Genomic DNA, 20,415 nt, shown 5'->3' with positions numbered 1-20,415 from the left:
TAATTTATTGTTTAAGTGAAGGAGTTTTTCCCTTCAAGAGAAGTTAATGCTTATTTAGATACATAAAGATGGTTAGTTTACAAATCAGACTGGTGAGATGTAGCTTTGTGCCCATGCCACCATGCAACTCTTCAACAAATAAACTTCAATAAAATTTTTAAAAATCCTAAAGAATTCAACAGTATTTTTGATGGAAGGATTAAAAAGAAAGGGTAATAAATATATATATGGAAATGCCTATTCAAAAAATACCAAAAAGACATGTCTCCAGAGAGCTTACTTGTAGAAATAAAAAAAATAAAAAAATAAAAAAAAAAAAAGAAAGGTTTCTGAAAGATCTCATACCAGCACTGAAAACAGATCTTAGCCTTTTCTTTCCCAAAAGACTACAGCCAGGAAAATCTGTATTCTATTCACTGATCATTTATGATGCATCGGAAGAATTTTGGGGCAGCTTAACAAATACTCCGTGCCTAGAAGTCCACAATGAGATTTTCATCTTCTCTAAAGTGAAATTTTACCTTTAACGTGAAATCATTCTAATATAATAAATTACATAACTGCAAGAACTAAATGAACCATTACAACTTAAGAGACTCAGCCATTACACTGAATTGTCAAGTTAAATTTATGATGAGCCATTCACTGGAAATGTAAGAAAGTCTCCCCCTCAAAATTCCTACAAATAGCAAAAATGATCTGTCACTTTTGCTGTCCTCCAAATCAAGTGCTAAAATATAGATAAAACAAAGAATTGAAACTAGAATTCTTTCCCAATGTGAAATCTTGCATTACCATCTGCTCCCCAAGGGGATGGTGGTGGAAATCACACAAAATATCTTTTCATTTCAGCATTTTGAAACAGACTAAAAAGAACTCAGCCTTCATTATACTGTCATATGTAGGCACCAGTGAAAATACATAATGCCATTTTCCAGTGTTCAGTTTAAAATGACCTTATATAACACTTAACCTTCTTTTGAGTCACTTATTTGAAATTTAACTTTTTCTTAATAGGTTCCTCTAAACCATAATGGAGTCTTTGAAATAATCCCAATGCAACTCCAGTATTCATTACATTAGTTACGAAGATAATAACTTACATGATGAGTGATACCATCCTTAAATGAAAATCAGAAAACGCCCAGCACTGCAATTTCACTGTTTCCAACTACTGAAGCACTCATAACTACATTATAGGATCTTACACATACATACATGCTTTCCATACTTAACAATGATTTTCTTCAAAATCACTGCAGAAACGTTTCAATACATAAGATGAGCCTGTTATTAGTCATCAATGTCACAGAGTACTTAACATTGCAAAAAAAGGAAATACTGTGAAAAAATGAAAAAGAATGAAGTTCATCTTCTAAAAGCGTGAGGTAAAAATGCAGTTATGTTGTGCAGTAAAAAAAACTAGCAAGCTTTTGGCTACTTACATAATATATTTTTATAATTCCTTATTTATTTTCCACAGCAAAGAAAGAGGTATTAGAGATAATAGTGAATTAGTCTTTTGAGACAACACTTGCAATTTTTAAGTGCTATGAAATAAGCCATTTAAATGCACTGAAATAGTATTAAACCACATTATTTATCTCAATTTTCAAATTCTGTGCCTTTATTGCTAAAAACCTGTAGTTCATTACATTATCCTTCAGCTTTCATGGAACTACTGTGTTTTCATTTTGAACATCTAGTTATGACAGACTTAATTAAATTACCTCTGGTATCCCCAGTTTTCTACATGCATCCAGAAAGTTTTCCACGTTTCTCCTGCATTTGGCCATGCTAAGTTTAGGCTGTAGAACAGAAAAAAAAGAACTGTCTATGGCAAAAGAAGTCATGAAGAACACACTTAACTGTAATTAACAGGCTCACTCCTTTTAAAATTTTTATATACTCACAATTTATAGTAGCTATACACAAAATTAATGTCTCTACACAAAATCAATGTCATATTACCTTAGAATCTCAAACACTTCTATAATTTGCCTCCCTCAGGACTATTCACCAAATACTTACAGAAGTATCATGTTACTAAATAGAAAAACCAAAACCCAAACTCCTCACTGTTTTAGTTTTTCAATACCATTTGTGAAACAATGGTAATTCCTGAATATCCACTTAAACCAAGAATTCATTGTAGTAGCAAGGAATTCAAAGAACTAATTTTCCAGGCTAAAGTAATTTGAAGGCTGTTTAAAGGAAGAGAACATCACTATGAAGTTGAAACAAAATGGAAAAAAAATTAAAATATGTGCATTTTTTTTACAGAAAAATACCACAAGAATTTTATTTTTAAACAATCAGCATGGGAAGTTTTTACCCCCAGAAATTCAAGTTTGCATATTTTGGCAATGTCCTATTTTTACCAAAGATAGAAATGATTTTAAGTCAAGGAACAGCAAAAGAAATTCCACTAGAATATCTGAGAAAATATCTTTTTCTTAAATCTGTCTTCTTGGAAGTTCTTACAGATTGCCTCCAAAATCCACATGGTATTCTCAGAATTGAGTATCAGGGTGTATATGGCAAATTTTTACCAAAATATACATTAAAGAGGAGAAAAGACAAATAGTCCGAAAATGCACAAAATCTCTTTAGAACCAGACTGTTACCAGAAATCTGGAGCAATAATCTATGCAGGAAATGGACATAAACAGAGAAAACACAATAGTGTTTTCTTAAGTTTCAAGAAGTACACAACGAGTTTATGTCCCGAAATCTTCAGGTCCTTAGATTTAGGCAAACCAATATTAAACCACTTCTATGCAAGTTTTTGTTCTGTCTGCAGGTAAATGGAATCACCTCTAGGTTTAACTCAACAGGACAAATATGCTAATAAGTATTTTAAATGCTTTAGTAACACAACAACTGCTAAGCCACACACTGCTGAAGCCAACCACACATTTTTTCAATCAACAAAGGAGGGGATAGTTTTCTTTCTTAAAGGTGTACTAGAATAAAAATTTGTAATCAAAGTATCTCACACTGTTCTGAACAGAAATGCCATAATGAAAATACCTGATTTGTTGCTAGTTCAGGGACAAGGCAGGATAATTTTGTTCACTTATAGATGTGCTTGTAGATATATACACATATAGATGATATATATGAATGTATCATATCCAAAAGTTAATGAACACCTGGATTTGCAATCATATAAGCATTGCCCCTAACAGCAAAGATCATTCATTGAACATTAACATGGTTTATGTACCAAAATATCATTTGGGAATGAAATGGTAATCAATAAAACATTTGAGTGCAGCAAGAAACATGGAACTTACTACTGCTGGTGAGGGTACATGAATACTCCCGACAGACCGAGGGCGAACGTGATTTACTAAATGGCACAGAACGACACCATCCATCAGAGCCGAGCCCAGGTCTTCTGGCAAACAAATCTTTAGTCTTGTTTCTATGTTCTGCAAAGGAAGAATGCAGGCACACTGATATAGGAATGCATGAATGGGACAAAAAGGGAGTAAATACCCTTATCTCTTAGGCTATAGGCATACAGTCAGCTCTGGAGTTTTTATTACAAAAAAACACAATTCCTTTTTCTAACTAATTCTTTAGAAACTAAACCACAACCTCCTTTATGCTGGTCACTGAATTACATAAATGTCCTTAAAAGAACTCAACACTACAATGTTGCTGCCACAATATGCATCTATTTTTATATAGAGTAGTGTAAAAATACGTCTGTATGCAATCAGTCATGTGACTGAACTGCATGTGGCTCCTTCCTTTCACCATTCCCCAAGTCTTCTACTCATCCATCTTAAATTATCAGCAGCACATTGAAACAGAACTACATTGACTGTACAAGCAGAGAATAAAAGGCAATCTTTCCCTACTAGCCTAAAAATTACTCAGGAAGCATGACAATGATCAGAAAATAGGTAAGAGAAGGCAAAACATTCAGATGTAAAAGAGAAATGCTGGATACCTGTTAATAAAAACGGAAGTCTCAATGAACAGAATTTGATATTGCAAAACAAAATACCTTTGAAAATATTTAAGAATTAAGAAAAACCCAAACCCAATAGATTGTTATATATGATGAGTCTCCTGAATTGTGTTCCAATCTTGAAAACATTCCAACTCTACACTTGGAGATAATTACTCCCATTATCTTTAAATAAGTATTTCTTGAACCACTTAATGTCATTACTCTATTCATATGTTACCTCAACCTATACTGGTTGAATATGAATATTTATGAATAGATAATTCTTTTTAGAATAAAAGAAGTAGGTTGGAAGGGATCTTTGGAGGTCACAGTGACACCAGAGACCTAGTTAGTTAAGGTTAGTTAAATTTTGAATATCTGCAAGGACAGAGAGCCCACAAAACCTCCAAGCAACTTTATTCAGTGCTTCACTGCCCCTATGGCAAAGAATTTTCTTCTTACAACCACTTGAAATGTCTTTCTCTGTAATTTGTGCCACTGTTTTTCATGGATTCACTGTTAATCTCTGAAAAGCTTGGCTTTACACCTCTTTTACTAACTTTCAGGCAGCTGAGGACAGTCATATGATATTCTCAGCACTCTAAATCCAATCTAAAGAAATCCAGCTCTTCACTTCTTCCTCATACATCCTTTATTTGGGTGGCCTCACCATGAAATAGCCTCCATTGAAGCACTCTGGGGTTTCATTGTCTTCCCATTTTTTCTTTTACTAGACACAATACTCAAGTACTTGCATGTAGGTTTCACAAGTGACAAACAGGGGAGTGTATGTTCACTAATATAATGTTTCTTTTTCACCTTGGTTTAATTCACAAGTCAGAAAACATTTTTGCTATATAAGTACATAAAATAATACACTTTGAGACTGTCTTTCCAAAGCCTGTTACAAAAATATTTATATAAATTAATAAATGAAAAATATATTTTCTAGAACACTAATTTGTCTGTTGGGAGACAGATCAGCACAGATCATGGTACACTTTTTATAGGACCACAATGCATCTACAATACCAACTCAATGCCATTTCATGATGGAGTTCATGGCTCTGTGGAATCTCACTCACTAAATCCTAACTTATTAAACAAATCAAAAGCAAAATTTACTCATATATATATTTATTGAATAACATACAAACTCAATCAGTTATATGTTCTGGACTATTTTCTTGTGCAGTACATAATCAAATGCTCTGGTGGTTACTATTGTCACTAAAGGATCCAGTATATCTAAGTTGTATTAATCTGAAAATCTCACTTTGTGTTTTCAAACACAGTCAGTCTTCTAGCTCACTGACCTGTAATCAAATTTCTCACAAGAAACAAAATAATTTTCATTGCAGGACATGATATTTCAGAGTGAGAGCAAAGAAGGCTAGTGCGTGGAGCTGAAGGCCACTAAACACATTCAACCAGCATTACTGGTAATACCTGATACTGCATAGGGACATCCTTATTACTTCTCCACAATCATACCTGACATGGTGAATAACCCTATTCTACTTTTCACTGTGAGGATTAACTGAGCTAATGCACAAGGCAGGAATCTTGAGGAAATTATCTATGATTATTTTTAGGAACTGCTACTTCCCCATTACCAATAAGTCTGTCTCACCTAATTCCTGCATCTTGTCCTTTTGGCATCATTCAAGTTTAGAATTCATAATATACTACATTCTATCAACTATGTTAAATCTTCAACAAGACCTGTTCTGTTAAAAAAAAAAAAATCAGCAGGGCAAAGTTAGGTTAATTCATACTTAGAACAGGTGAGGGCCAGAGGTAAGAAAATGCAAATCTAGAAATCTGCACACTTCTACATTAAAAATCCCACCTTTTAAACACTTTTTGGTAAAGAGAAAAAGGTGAACCCTGTTGCTTTAAAATTAAATAATAGGAGATAAGTTTTTTAAAACAAACTGATAATTTTTCAATTAGCCATTCCATGAAGCTAGTGAGGTAAGAAAAAATAGTCTTGTAATTCAGCTGAATTGCATGCAAAACTGAAGATTTCTCCAGCTGTTTGGAAATAGTTCCTAGAACTCTCTCTCTCAAGTGCTCACTTCATCCTTTCTGATTAGATTAAATAAATCATTAATTCCACCGGTGCAAGGCATGCTGATTAACTGGATGTCATTCAGTTAACTCCTGTTATTATTTCTCATTTTTACAAAATTTTCCTGAAGTACAGACATCTGATTGTGATAAAGAACTTCAACACTAGTCTCATCAATGTGATTTTCAGAAGTAATATTGCCTCATTTAACTTTCTTATGTTCTCCTCCTTAGGCAACTTTCCTGAAGAAAAACTAAAAAAGACATTCCATCAGCATAAATTAATTCTACCAACACTCACATACCTCACGTAGCTGCTCCACAAGCTCTCTCTCTTCTCTCATCTGCTCCATTTTCCTTCGAATTGTGAACTGTGGATCTATTGATTCCAAGTTTCTTTGTGGTCTTAAGAACACTGTCATTTTTAAAAAGAGAGATTTTAGTTTAAGAACAAACAGTTTATTTATTTATTTCTAAATTAAGCAAAATCCTTCGGCACTGCCTCCAGCAAAAGCAGTTAGAAAATTATTTTGTCCCCAGGAGGACAGAAAAATCTGATCTTGGATTACAATTATGAATGGCTGCTTTTTGGATATTGCTCTGGACAGTGTCCTGAGGCATCAATGCCGCAGATAATTTGTCATCCAAATCCTAATCTCAATAGGCAAATTTTGTCAGATGATTTAAGATGACTAAATGATTAAGGAACAGCAATGTCCCTTAGAGAGTCTGATCTGTACGACACTTTGTATTTAACATGGCAGGAAACACCTTTTAAGTAGAGCTCTCTCCTAACAAGATACTGAATTGCATAAAAAGCTGTGACAAGCCTCCTACACAGAACAAAATGCTTACTAGATAAGGTTATGCTAAAAAACACCAAAAAAACACCAAAGATGAATGTAGGAAGACTCAGCCATCAGCAAGTGCCTACACTAGAAAGTCGTATTGCAAACGTAGCATTTCACAAACTCTTGGCAGTTCTCCTTCCCACCAGCCCTGTCAATTCGATTGCTTTTCCCACAATACGGTTCCTTGAAATCATTACAAGACATTTCTGCAAAAATGCACCTCTACCCTTCCATTTCTAACCATTTGAATGGTTAGGTAAAAAAAAATATGTACAGCCAAAACGCAACTATTCCTGTTTGTGACTTTGTTTGCTATCTCACACAAGCGTAGCCATGAGGAATCTCACCCAGCTGTGTGCAGGATCACCTGTACGCAGGCTGTTTAAGTAATGAGATGATTGATCTAAGTTACTTCTCTGGCCACAGGGACAGACAGCACCTATGGCACTTCAGCCAAAAGGCAGAGCTCTTTCCTTTAGTTACTATAAAAAGCTTAAGGCAACAAATGCCTTGCATATCTTTAGGCTCTTCATCTGAGGCATCAAGACAGAATAAACCATGGCCAGTTACCAAACTTGCTTCCTTCCACTACTTGACTCATACAGTCCTAATTTAACTTTTCTCAGGGAACTGAAATTTGCTACATTGCTGTTAAATCAGAAGTTTCTGGAATGCCCTATTGATGCTATTTGTTAAACAGAACCATCTTTAAACAGAACACCTAATATTACAGTTCTATATTAGTAAACTCTATTCTTTGTAATATCATCAGAAATCCAAGGGGCAGAGTGGGAGAGCATCCTGTAGAGAACATGCAGGACTGAGAACTACAGAGAATGACTGCAGCTCAGTTCCCTTCTCCAGGTGAACAACACATCTTCATCAGTGTCACCATTCAGAAGGATCTACACAGAGGTGCACACATCATAAATAAAAACATTCTTCATATTGACCTGCCACACAATGCGTAAGAGTAGCAGACCCATGCTTTCAGAGGCAAAAGGCCCACAGTTCTACTGATCTTTAATCCTTCACTTTGTAGAAGGCAAACTGGACATTTGGAATTGAATTCTACATCCAAAGTAGAGTGTATTAATAGATACATGCTTCCTAACTTTTTGTAGAAAGGTGACACATGACTATGACTGTATATGCCCAAAAACACAGAGACTGTTAGAACACTGATATATGATGAAAAATACCTAAAATGTTATTTATAAATTGTATCATTAAAAATGGCTACAACAACAAAAAAAATCAAATCCCATGTTTCTCAAGAACAGAAACCCTTATCAAGGACTTCTATTAACTCCAGAACTGTACTGTATTAAAATTTCTGCATTAGCAACTCTGTAATAATTTACTGGAGACTTTCTAAATTTTTAAGAGGTAAAATAAAAATCTCCTGTCACATTAATTAAAAACAGCTGCAATTGCTACTAGATTGCTACTAAGATTTTCTAGTTCATTGTACAAGTCTTATAATTGAGCTTTGTTGCCTCTCATAGATGAAATACCTAGATAAAAGCCCTTCTTGAGGAGTAAAACCATGGTTTAAATGATACTTAAAAGCCACTGTAGCTTTATCAGCAGTAGCAACATTTCAAATAATTATCTTCAAAAACAGTAGTACAGAATTATGTTCAATTTTCATAGAATTAGAGTATTGTTATGGTCTTCATTCAGTTTGGCCACAGCTATCCTTTTCTAGGCCTTTGTAAAGTCAAAGTTCCAAGATTTACTTCCTTACAACTTCAGATTACAAATGCCCCTTACTGAAAGGTATCAGCATTACTTTGTCAATTTCACCACAAGAAAAAGGCAGGTTAATCTTAGGCAGTGACAAAGTACAATTAGTTTTTCAATAAAATAAGTTTAATTGAATAAGAAACACAATTTAAAAATTTCTACACTCTAAAGAATTAACTATAAAAGTTTCAGTTATGTATTGAATTTTTTTTAAAAGTGCTCCCACAGAGGAAGTTTTTGGCACTCCAAAGTGTTGCTTGCTTCTCAGCATTACACACAATCTCCAGCAAGAGGAGCCCATACCTCACACACACCTGAATGTCTATTTTTCGCTCTTTCAAACTATCAGTTTCTGCTTTTTGAATCCATGCTGAAGCCAGGTTATTAAGTCGTACTTGTTCCAATAAATTTTTTTAAAAGTATTTTGCACAAGTGTCAACAAGTTAGATGAGTAATAGTTAATAACATAGTATGTACTCAACATACCACTGTCAAGGATAAACTTCCTGGTGAAAATTTTGATTTCTGCACTGAATTTCAATGCACATTTGTGCATTATTAATTGCACATCCAGGAATTCAGTGTACTGAGTACTTAATGTGACAACATCATCCTTCAGGCAAACCACAAAATGATTTCACCTGACTCAAAACAACAGACAAAAAGAAGGTTGGACTATGACAGGCAGAGATGAAGTCAGGCTGAAAATTTAGTTACATTTCTCTTTGACTGACTTTTTCAGTCTAAATTTAAGTAACAGAAATGCAATAGCTCCAATTTAAAATACATGCAGTTGTAAAAGCAGTTTCTGCTGTAACACTCCAAGATAATAAATGCTAACACTTGCATTTGGCTTAAGATTTGAGTGACAGGAGGCTTCTACATTTTCCAAATGCACAAGCCAGTCTGTGCCACTCTTTTCATTTAGAAGATTAAAACACTAACAAATATGGATTAACACAGATCAAATTATGTACTGATAGAAGAAGCACCTCTGTGTCTCTCTGTTACAATATTCATCAGTGAAACGTTAGCTTAGCTTCACACCACGATGAACTAAATTCGGTTTTTTTCAACTTACCAGTATCAGAATTCTTATATTTCACACTCATTTCCCTTATGGAGCTGATTCCTTAGGTATGCTATCTTTTATGGTTTTATAATCAAGAACACTGAGGCAAATAGGAAATACTCTCAACTAAAGAACTGAACTAAGAACAAAACACCCCCCATGTAGGGGCTTCAGTCCTGAAGCCTTGGGTGGTACAAGTGTGACTTCCAGAGTGGCATGTGAATAGTCACACAGCAAAGTTTTCTTAACAGTAAGCTAAATGTTTGCATTTATCATTCAATATTTGTGGTCTTGCTTTCGATCTGATGCTTTTGACAGTTTCACTACCTTTTAATACCTAAACACCTTTCTACTTTAGGGCAACTGGCAAAACATGGCCCACTTTGCATATTATTATAATATTGCTGTGTCTCTGTGTATTATGACAATAAAACCCTGGAGAAAAACAAAACAAAGCCCCACTAATGTACCTGACCTTCACTGTGAACAGCTTATTAGCAGTTTCTATTGGACAGAAATTACTATTTTTTCTTAGCTGATTGTTTCAGCTTTGTTTATTTATGGATTCTTCTACTGTGCTAGTTAGGCACCTGCACCAATAAGTGCAGACAGAAGCAGGATATTTTAATAGTCAGTAACTTTCAAAAAATAGTATGTAAGTAAATGCAGAAGAGAGAGCAGCAAAACTAACTGCTGTTCGAGTACAACTTTTACAACCCTTGAAAATAAAGCAAGTAAATAAATCTACAGTGAAAATAGTTCCTGGAATTAATTTAATGGGAAAAGTTGTTTTGCCAGAGTAGAAAAGAGTGAAACTTTACTCATTGACTTTTGACACTACATGTGCCAGAGCAAATTAAAGTATATCCTCTGAGGAATTATAAACATTCCCTGGAGAGTACTGTCTTTTGTCCTTAGCCATGTGGGTCATTCACCACATACTCATGTTTCTGAAAATACAAAATTAAGAAAATTATATATGGAACACCTACCATTGTCACTGTCTCCTTCAGATGGGATACTGTAGCTAAAGTTGTCCCATGTTTGTGCCTGTGTAAGTGTGTTGAAGGAGATAGGAGGAAAACTGAGGGATGGATCTGCTGGAAGGGAGTGATAACCAGTCCCACCATGGTGGTAATAAGGACCGGAGTGGGGATAAAAGTGGGCAGCAGCATTTCATATATGGCATTAGGATTGTATGGTAATGGCAAAGATGTAATTCAAAGGTGATTAATACAAAATGCATAAATTTTGAGAAAAGAATGAAAGATGGTGCAGAATAAAAAGAATGAAAAGTTAAATGTTAGTACTTAGCAAATCATACATTATATGCGCAGTTAAAGCTGCTAAGCTTAGCAGGATCATTGTAACCATAGCACTTCACACAAGTTGTTACAACCAAGTTTTAAGAAAAAGTACCCATAGATTTTACATTATAGCCTGATAAAATCCTTGACTCTGAATCGGAAGGTAAATATACCAGCTATGAAGTTCCAAGAAGGAAACTTTCACGGAATAAGAATTTTCATATACTTGTGCAACTACATCATAAGAACAGCTCTCACAAAGAAAATTTACACATCCATATGAAAATACTACATTACAATTTCCCAGCTGATTTTGGAAGTAGCAACTACACTGTCACTTTGATTCTCATTTTGTTGAAGGATGTTCAGTAAGTACATGTACCATAGATGTTTTCCTTTCATTTTAATTCACTTAATAATAAATGAAGCGCTACTTTTTTTTCTTACTAACTTCCCCAGCAATAAATTAAAATCTACAATGGGTCCACCATGCTATGTAAGTACTTGTCCTCCACTTTTATAGGCTTCCCAAGGACAAGAACAGGCACAGAATACCCAAAAAGGCTCATCCTGAGTTTATGCAACAGGCTTAGGCAAACTTGCACCATAGACAGTCTTCTAACAAAAACAACTTCATTAATTATTCAGCTGAGGTCCCTGAAGTACACAAAACTGCACATTTCCACAGAAGCTGCAACAGTCCACAGAATATTCACCAGATGACTGTAAAAGCGTGTCATGCCTACAGTTCATGACCACCCATGCACTCATTATGGAGCTAAATTGGGGCAGCAACACAGCCCCTGTTCTCCCTATCCATTCTGCCTTCTCTCCTTTAACTAGTCACAATACCACCTTTTACTGATCCTCAGATCCTTCTGTGGAAATTTTTATTCCTTCCCCACCACATTTACTCTGAGCTTCTGTCTCTTGTCTTGACTGTAGCAAGGATTTCTGCCCAAGCTTTCCTCAAACCTCCATTCTGCAGTGATTGAGACCTGGATACTGGCACCCTCAAAATATCTCCTTCCTGAATCTCTTCAGCATATCATCCATCCTTTAAAAGTTCCACACTGGTTTCCTATTTTCTGACAGAGATTTATATCTCTTTTCTGCCTTTCACAGTGATGTTGCTCCTTAATGAACCCTTCCTTACCAAAATCAAAATGTTCCTTACCACTTCTGCAAAAAAAAATTATTAATTCAGCCATTTCTTGTTTTTCTACACAGATCTCCACATTTATCTACTGAATCCTACATACAAGTGACATTCATGTTCCCCAGACCAAAACAGATTATAAACTACCTCTGCTCGAAATGCTAAACCATAAAAACAAATCAATTTAAGATTGCTGTGTAGATCTGAAAGCAAATGAAACCACTTAAATATTAGAAGTAAGTCCAAAGTAAAGTTTCAGTAAGCACAGAAAGTCCCTCTTTTCTACCATTGCAAACTAATATTCAGAAGGAACTTAATCATGTAGGATTTCTCCTTCCCACAATTTTGGAATTTGCATTAACATGATAATTCAGAGAATGTCACATAAAACTTCACCTTAAACTTATTTTCAGAATTTCACAGCTCTCTCTCTTTAGACTTTTCCCAAGGCTGGGTCACTGCTTCTGGCTATTGGAACACCAGATCAGCTGAACTTGGGAGTCAGCACAATTTAAACTTTGAGTCAACACTGACTTAGAGAACACAGATTTACAGGAAAAGATAAAGAGTCAGACTCTGGTAGCAATTGGGATTCTCAACTATTTTCCAAAGCACACAGATAATGCAGTTAGGGAAGAAAACAAATGGAAGGAATAAATATCCAGAGATAGACAGTAACAAGCTCTCAAATGAGACAAAAATACTGTCAAGTTTCAATTATCATTATCATTATATGGTCAACTAACTTCAAATACAAGCAATACTACCATATATACTAACATTGTGCTTCAAGTTCTCTACAAGTCACCCAAACTGAAGGTGCTAGATTCACAAGTAATGTTATGCTACGTGAACAGTTGCAAGGGAACAACTTCTCACTTCAGAATACTAAGTGCTTTGTAACTTCGAATTTGTCAGTGCTTGCTTCAACCCCTGACAGTAGAATTTTTTTGTCTGTGTTGCTGTCACTTTGTTCATCAGAAACTAAGAAAAACAATGACCTAGAACTGGCACAACACAAAAGGAAAAACAACTCTTGACTGCAAGATGTTTTAGAAGCTGTTCAGGCTTGAAGGTCTGGCATATTAAAGATACCACAAGATCTTGGCAACTCTGAATTTCAACAATTAGCACCACTTCAAACATTTTAATCAATTCATGGATGAAGGAAGGAGAATTTAAATTTGTTATTTTGAGTGATTCCTTTTCAGAGAGCTAGTGCACTTCCCAAGAGGAAAACTACAGTTCTAAGAAAATAGTTTCTGTTCAATGGTATTTTTTTAAGGTTTTCAAAATGAATGGGAATTTGAAAAGTCCATACTCTCTGAAAATATTTAAAATACAGAAGGAAATAATCTGAAAAATTAAAAAAAAAAATCTCATCTTTTTACATTCAAGGTAAACTTCTGGAAAAAATCTTGGCAAAAATCTTTCAAGAAATGTAAACATTTTCTTTGGGTACTTTGCATTCTTTCTGTCAGCCATCCGATATGAATTTTCCCAGTGTTTTGCCTAGCTTAAAAATGAAAGTATAAAAGGACCTTCAGTCCTGAACACGTATCAGTATGCACACTAACACAGTTTAAGCCACTGTGGTTTATCCTCTGGAAGCACTTACATTTGTGTGTGTACTTCAAAAAACTGGAATTTTTACCAGAATTCTAGAACAGTTTACTTTTACCTTTCCAAGAGACATAAACCATTATGAAATGATGAGGAGGATGGAAAGTCAAATAGAAAGCAACATTCATTTTAAATAGATGAAAATAAACTCTCAAATTTCAGAAGAAATATGGTTGCATATATTTTCATTGAAAATTTGCCACTATTTTTTCCACAGAGCATGATGGGCACATTTTAGTTAGAACACTTCAATGTTCTTTTAATGTTGCACTTGGATTTAAAAGATTTATAGAAGCAACTAATTCAAATGTAAGCTCTAACAAAGTTAAATAGTTAAAAGTTATTAAGACTATTTATCTTCATTAGAGCTTACATTTCCAGTAAGTTATAACATTTCCCCTAAGGCCATTAAGAACTGAAATGAAAAAACTATTAAAATACACTACAAACTAAGCTGAAAATCTTTCCTGGGTCGCAGAAATACTGGATCTCTACACTAGCTCAGGTCTATGACAATAAAGCAATATATAATTAACAAGTACAAATTCCAATCAGTGATAGAATGGTTCAAATGCACAAAACTTGTACAAAGTTTTAAAGGAAATAGAATGAAGACACTACAAACTTGCCAAGAAAACCAGCTTTAAACGGGAAAACATACAGGCTGCACAAACATGCCAGTATTTTCAATCATGTACTACTCCTAGCTGTAAATATTTCTTATGTGTTAGCAAAACAGCAGAAGATGAAACAATATGCAGCTTTACTATGCCTTTGCAAGGTTTCATTTTGCTACATGGTGCTACATAGCTACTATACTGTATTTTTATCTGAAACTGGACAGAAAGTTTCACTATTGCCAAGTTCCCCTATCTTACCATGGTATAAATTTAAGGTAAGATGACTGAAACTAGACATGATCAGGTGAGATCTGTGCAGTAATGGGTCTTAGAGCCTGTAGTGTTTCATAAAGAAAAGAAAATAAATTCACATTATCAAGTTTAATGCAAACATAATGTGACCAAAAGACACTACAGTATTGCCTTGCTCAAAGCTTTTAGAATATATGAACTTCAATTAGTACAGTGCAGAAAATCAGCAAGTTCTAACCAACTGATTTTGGTATTCAATGAGGCTATGCACAGCTGCAATATAATCAGAGGATGAACTGTACGACTTGTGCATATCTGGTCCTGAATCATGTGACTTGGAGGTTTTGTTACAAAGGACTGCAAACATCGCAATCCAGTCTTTCTAGAAATTCTCCCAAAAAAAAGAGGCTATTTTGCCTGGACCTACTCTAGTCAGTAAGAGTAAGAAACTCAGGCCCGGTATGCAAAGATTCAGAAGTGGATGTTTAACTAACACTTGAACAAGAAATCGCAGTCTTGCATATTCTTTCACAAAGCAGCTTGCAGTTGCCAGCAGCAGATTTCACTGTGGGCTCACAACACAGCCCACCTCCTGTGAAAGCAGCAACATATCCTGGGCCCCTTTGCTTTCACACATCTTTCTCCTGACAGTGATACTGCAATATTGCCACTGGACTATACAACATTATTCAATGTTTTACTTTCAACAAATCCTGAAAGGACCCATGTGCTCATCATTTAACCCGTATATTAAATTTATGTAGAAATATCAACATTTCTAAACCATCAGGAACAAGACAGTGTCAGCATTTAACATTCCAACAACCAAAGAAATGCAGCTAAACAGATCCATCTAACTGTGTATCACAATCTCATGAGAAACTTAAAGTATCTTACTTCATAAAAACAGCTTTTTTAACACTTAAAAAAAAAACAAACAACAAAAACCAACTAAATCTATGGGTACAATTTCATAAACATTTTCACAATGTTTCACCAGCAGTTTCACAAACTGCTGCCATTATTACCAAGTATTTGTTATGGAAACGACAAGCTTTTAGGGATTTACCATCACTTGATTAAAAGCCTTTGTAGTGAATGAGAAACCAGAACTATGGTTTTAGTATGCTGAAACATACTGAAAACCTGCAGCTACGCTTTATAGGTGACATAGCATGACTTAATATTGACTACCTCAGCACAGAGAAGACAAAACTGAATTAAATTGTGTAGCTAATCCAGTTTTTAAAAGGAAGCTGTTATCCAAGCTCTCAAATATATCTCTAAGTTTGGGAGGTTTTTTATTGTTACTTGTTTTTAGGTTTTGTTTGTTTGTTTTCAAATAAACTGCTGCTTGTTAAAAGACTGGTAGTTATGCAGATACAGCACACTGCAAATTCATTGAACTCAGTTGCTGGCTAAAGTAAAGATGTAATCTTTCCATAATGCTTGACCTTTAATCAAGCGTAACTACTGACAGACTCAATGAAGTGAAAAATTTTCAGAGCAACACAAGTATTTTCCAAAATAGTCTGATTATTCACATATATTATTTAACAAACTCTAAACTATATCACAACATACCGATCAAGCAAAAAATCTCATTTCTATTAGTATGATTGTCAGCACAGATGATAAATATGCATATGCATATAAAATATGTGTAGTAATATCCAGACACATTTTTTAATATACATATAACTTTAGAAAAACACCCAATTTATTAGCAATGGATGAAACCTCATCCATATATAATGTGCCAAATAAATACTTCTTAAAAATTCAACCTTGATTCAAAACTAGAGAACCTAAAAATGTTCTAAGCTACTTCTAACTGTTGCACAGAAAATGTTACATTGCTTACTTCTTAAGGGGGAAAAATAGAAATATCTAATAATAACAGAGATGTAAAAAATCTCCAAACCAATCCACACAAGCCGATTTCCCACATTACCTGATCGTGGCTTCAGGCCAAAAGGGATTGTGGTGTTTGCAGTAGGAGACATTGTCGGGCTTTTATCCTTATTCTGTGTAATTCAAGAACATACATCAGTTAGAATAACACCCAGAATGTATCTCCGCATATTTGACCATGCAAAATACAGAAGTTTAACAATACTGCATGCTATAACTATTCCACCATAATCTGATCACAATATAGTCCCAAACCTATGATAATCTCCCTTTTTTACTGCACCCTACTTTTATACTAGAAAAGATGAATTCTGACAAAAAGACAGCAAGATATTCCCCCTAGTTATAAATAAGCTCAATTACTTCTCAGTTTTCTACCATGCCATCACTTGGTTCCATCAAACATGGAGAGTGGCAGAGTACACTTAAAACAATAAAGCAAAGGTATGTTCCTTCCTTTAGACACGTTTGTTTCTTTCACAGAACTTCCTACAATTCTGCATGGTATTTTCCATGCTACACTGAATTTCTGCATTAAAAACAGAAAAGAGGAAATTAAGCTTATGCCTCAGAGCAAGATCTCCCCCGACCCTAAAATAGGCTAAGAGCTGCAGCAGGAAGGATGGAGCAGCAACATAGAGGAGAGGGGGAGGTATAATCATCATACCACCAATGGCAAAACAGAAATAGTCCTATGACCAAACTCCATAATGCCAATCCCATTTAAAAAGTGATTCCACTGGGAGCTGGGAACTACAGGAGTTCCAACCACCAAGACTGGTGGACGGTGGCCAAGTGCTCACAAATTTGCAAGATGCTTATGCCCAATGCAATATAGAGAGAAAAACCCTATTTCCACACAAAAAAAAAAAAAAAAAAAAAAAAAAAAAAGTAAATCATCTCCATAAGGAGCTCCATACTGATTTTACCTTTTTGATCTTCCAATTAGATTTGCACTAGAAAGCTACAGGATCAATAAAATCAGATTCCTCTATGACACAACTGTGCAAAAAGAAATTGCACTGAAATCAATAGAAAATCTTGTTGAACAAGGAAGAATTTAAAAAATGTGTCTGAATGAAGGAAATGTAAAAAAATTAAATGATTTATACTAAACTGCGTAACTTTGAAACAAGCTGATCAGAAAATATATTTTTATACCCTAGTAAATCTCTGAGATGACAAGATTAAACCACACACCAAGCAAACCACATATTCATTTCTGATGAAAATCTCAATCATATGTTCTGTGGAATTCAGTTATATTTCATTTAGTCTATGAAAGATTAATATAAAATATATAAAAGACAAACAAACGACATCTTACCTCATTGTGAGAGGCTTGCCCACTTGAGTTCCAAACAATTAGATCATTCTGTATGTTTGCAAAGAAAAAAAAGAAAAAAAAAAAAAAGACAAATAAAACATTTCAGAACCTATATTAGTGATACACACAGTGGGACATTTTACTAATTATAATCAGATACACATTAATAGTTAACTCTTTTTCACTGAAACAATTGATTTGCATGAATCATAAATACTTCTATTGCTAGCTGAAGAACTCTTCTTAAAAAGCATGTGGAAGCTATTCACACAGATTTGTCATTGATGTTTTTGCTTCAGTACGAAGGGATTATAACTGCATTTATATTCTAATGTTTGTTTGTCAAAAATGCAGCATATTTTTTTTTAATTTAACTATCGCAGGTTTTATTTGCAAATACAGATTCGAAGAGAGAAGTATTTTGTAAACAAGTAAATTTATAATTGCAATGTAACATACTTCTTGTAACCACTTCTGTTAGTTACATTGGAAACATGCACACCACATTGATACATATGAAATAAAATCATAAATTCAGCAGCAATCATAGCTCAGCACAAAAACAACTGGCAGAAGTAAAACTAAATTATAATTCAATCCAAAGCAATTTCCCTGGGACAATTTTTTTTTTAATTGACAAAAAATGGAAACAAAGGAGAGCACTTGGAACACTAGGTCCCAACAGTCACAGAGCCTTCCAAAAGTGAGCAACATGGGAAGGAAGATTACACACCCATTTTGCTTCATGACCTTTCTTAGCCACTTTCCAAGATGAAAAAAATTCTTGAGCCTTAGACATCTTTCATAATATTAGCTCAACCACTGTATTACCTAGTATAAACAGAGAGAAATCTTACTCATCTGATTCCAGCCAGCTCTGTCGGGGGACTTGCATACTTGAGCACTTGTATTTTATTCTAGTCAGAATTTTCAGTTTATGCTGAATTTAATTCATTTAGCAACACAAGCGCTTACTGTACTACATAGAAAATAGCATGATGAACAACTTTCTCTTCCAGGATGTGTTTCCATTTTACAGTGTGCCTAGTATTTTCACCCACATAAGACAGTCCAGATTGGAACACCACAAGTGTTCAGAAAGATTTTGCTTCTTTTGGAGAGGTGAATTAGTGGTGTGTCTTTGCTAAAGATAAAGATTTTGTAAAAATACAGAGACCAGTTTGAAACTGAATTAGCCTTATCTGTTAATCTCAACCATGAAGTAAGAGTTGCTCCAAATAAAGTGTGGTAAATCCAATCTACAATAATATAACAAAGGAAGTTGACCAACTCCTTTTTCTGATGTTTTAGAGAAAAGGAAAGACAAAATTAGGATTACCAAAGTCATAAGTTTATCACAAGAGTATTTTATATTATGATGATGATTATACATAAGAATATCTGAAAAGCATCAAGATAAACAAAAAAAACCCTATTTCTGGATAGAACAGACAATATTAAGGTACTGCCATTATATTCAGCATCTTCTGTAATTTTGTTCTCACAATCTGCTTGCAAAGTGCAGCCACAAAATACTTATACAGCAAGTTCTGAAGTAATAACATATGCCCCAAACATTTAATTTTTTTTTAGTTCTACATTTTTGAATTATTACAGTGTACAAACCTTAAAATATTTTTGAAACTTTAAAAACTATTATCTCAACCTTTAATATTGCTTGCAATATTAAATACAATAAAAAACTGCTATTAACATAAACTTAGAAACTTAGATTTGGGGTAAGGGGAGAAAAGGAGTCAAATACTTCATTTTCTTGAAGACCTAACTTTGAAAGGACATTTTTTCCAGGGGAATACAACCTCTGCAACTATTATATTTTTGTAGGATATATTTATTATATAAGTTCTTTCTGAAGGGATAGGTCTTAATCTTAACTGTCCATTTACAGTCAAACCTTGAGATTCATGCTAAGGAAAAAAGCCCAGTCCTCACACTAGGCCTAAATCCATTATCCCCACACACAAACTGACAGAATGCAATGACCCATTCCAAATGTTTCCACATTTATTGCATCTGGACACCTCTGTACCTGGCTCAGTGACCATTTTTCACCCTGTTCACATGTTCTCGCTTCAGGCTTTGCTTTCTCCATAATCAACTCCCTCCTCCTCTGGAATTCCAGTTCCTCTTCAGCATTTTCTCTCTGTAAGGTAAATAACTCTTCTGTCTGTATAAATGCAAATAAAATTTTTTTAAATTTTTTTTTTTTTTTTGCATAACATTACCTTGAATTACTTATTTCTTACAAATAGTGTAATGAAAAGAACAGACAGAGAAGTAAGTAGATACTACATAAATGCAGTTCCAGACTAAGAGATGAATAGTGTAAATCTGAACCAACTACTTCATAAAAAACCACCAATTTACCAGACAGGACACAGAAAAATAAGCAACATTCAACACAATATTAAACTTAAAACACATGCTTTAACTATACTCTCTGTAACAATAGTGACACTACTCTGGGCAAACACTAACTT

At 34.5% G+C, this 20,415-nt stretch overlaps 1 protein-coding gene across 4 annotated transcripts in view; it reads right to left on the bottom strand.

The window, feature by feature from the left end:
• LRCH1 (leucine rich repeats and calponin homology domain containing 1) overlaps positions 1-20,415 on the bottom strand; it is a 112,852-nt gene that overhangs the window by 18,259 nt on the left and 74,178 nt on the right. For 2 of the 4 annotated variants that reach the window (XM_058838720.1, XM_058838736.1), the window contains 6 exons: positions 19,965-20,102; positions 17,915-17,962; positions 16,628-16,700; positions 6,346-6,455; positions 3,300-3,437; positions 1,731-1,808 (listed from right to left, as the gene is read on the bottom strand). In XM_058838720.1, the coding sequence (XP_058694703.1) occupies positions 1,731-1,808; positions 3,300-3,437; positions 6,346-6,455; positions 16,628-16,700; positions 17,915-17,962; positions 19,965-20,102 (585 nt within the window). The remainder of the gene's footprint in view (positions 1-1,730; positions 1,809-3,299; positions 3,438-6,345; positions 6,456-16,627; positions 16,701-17,914; positions 17,963-19,964; positions 20,103-20,415) is intronic. The other 2 variants (XM_058838728.1, XM_058838743.1) reach the window with 1 other exon arrangement.

The sequence above is a fragment of the Poecile atricapillus genome, chromosome 1 (assembly GCF_030490865.1).
Source record: "Poecile atricapillus isolate bPoeAtr1 chromosome 1, bPoeAtr1.hap1, whole genome shotgun sequence".
NCBI lineage: Eukaryota > Metazoa > Chordata > Aves > Passeriformes > Paridae > Poecile > Poecile atricapillus.
The sequence above is the reverse complement of the archived record's forward strand: the minus strand, read 5'-3'. Positions and strand labels throughout refer to the sequence as shown.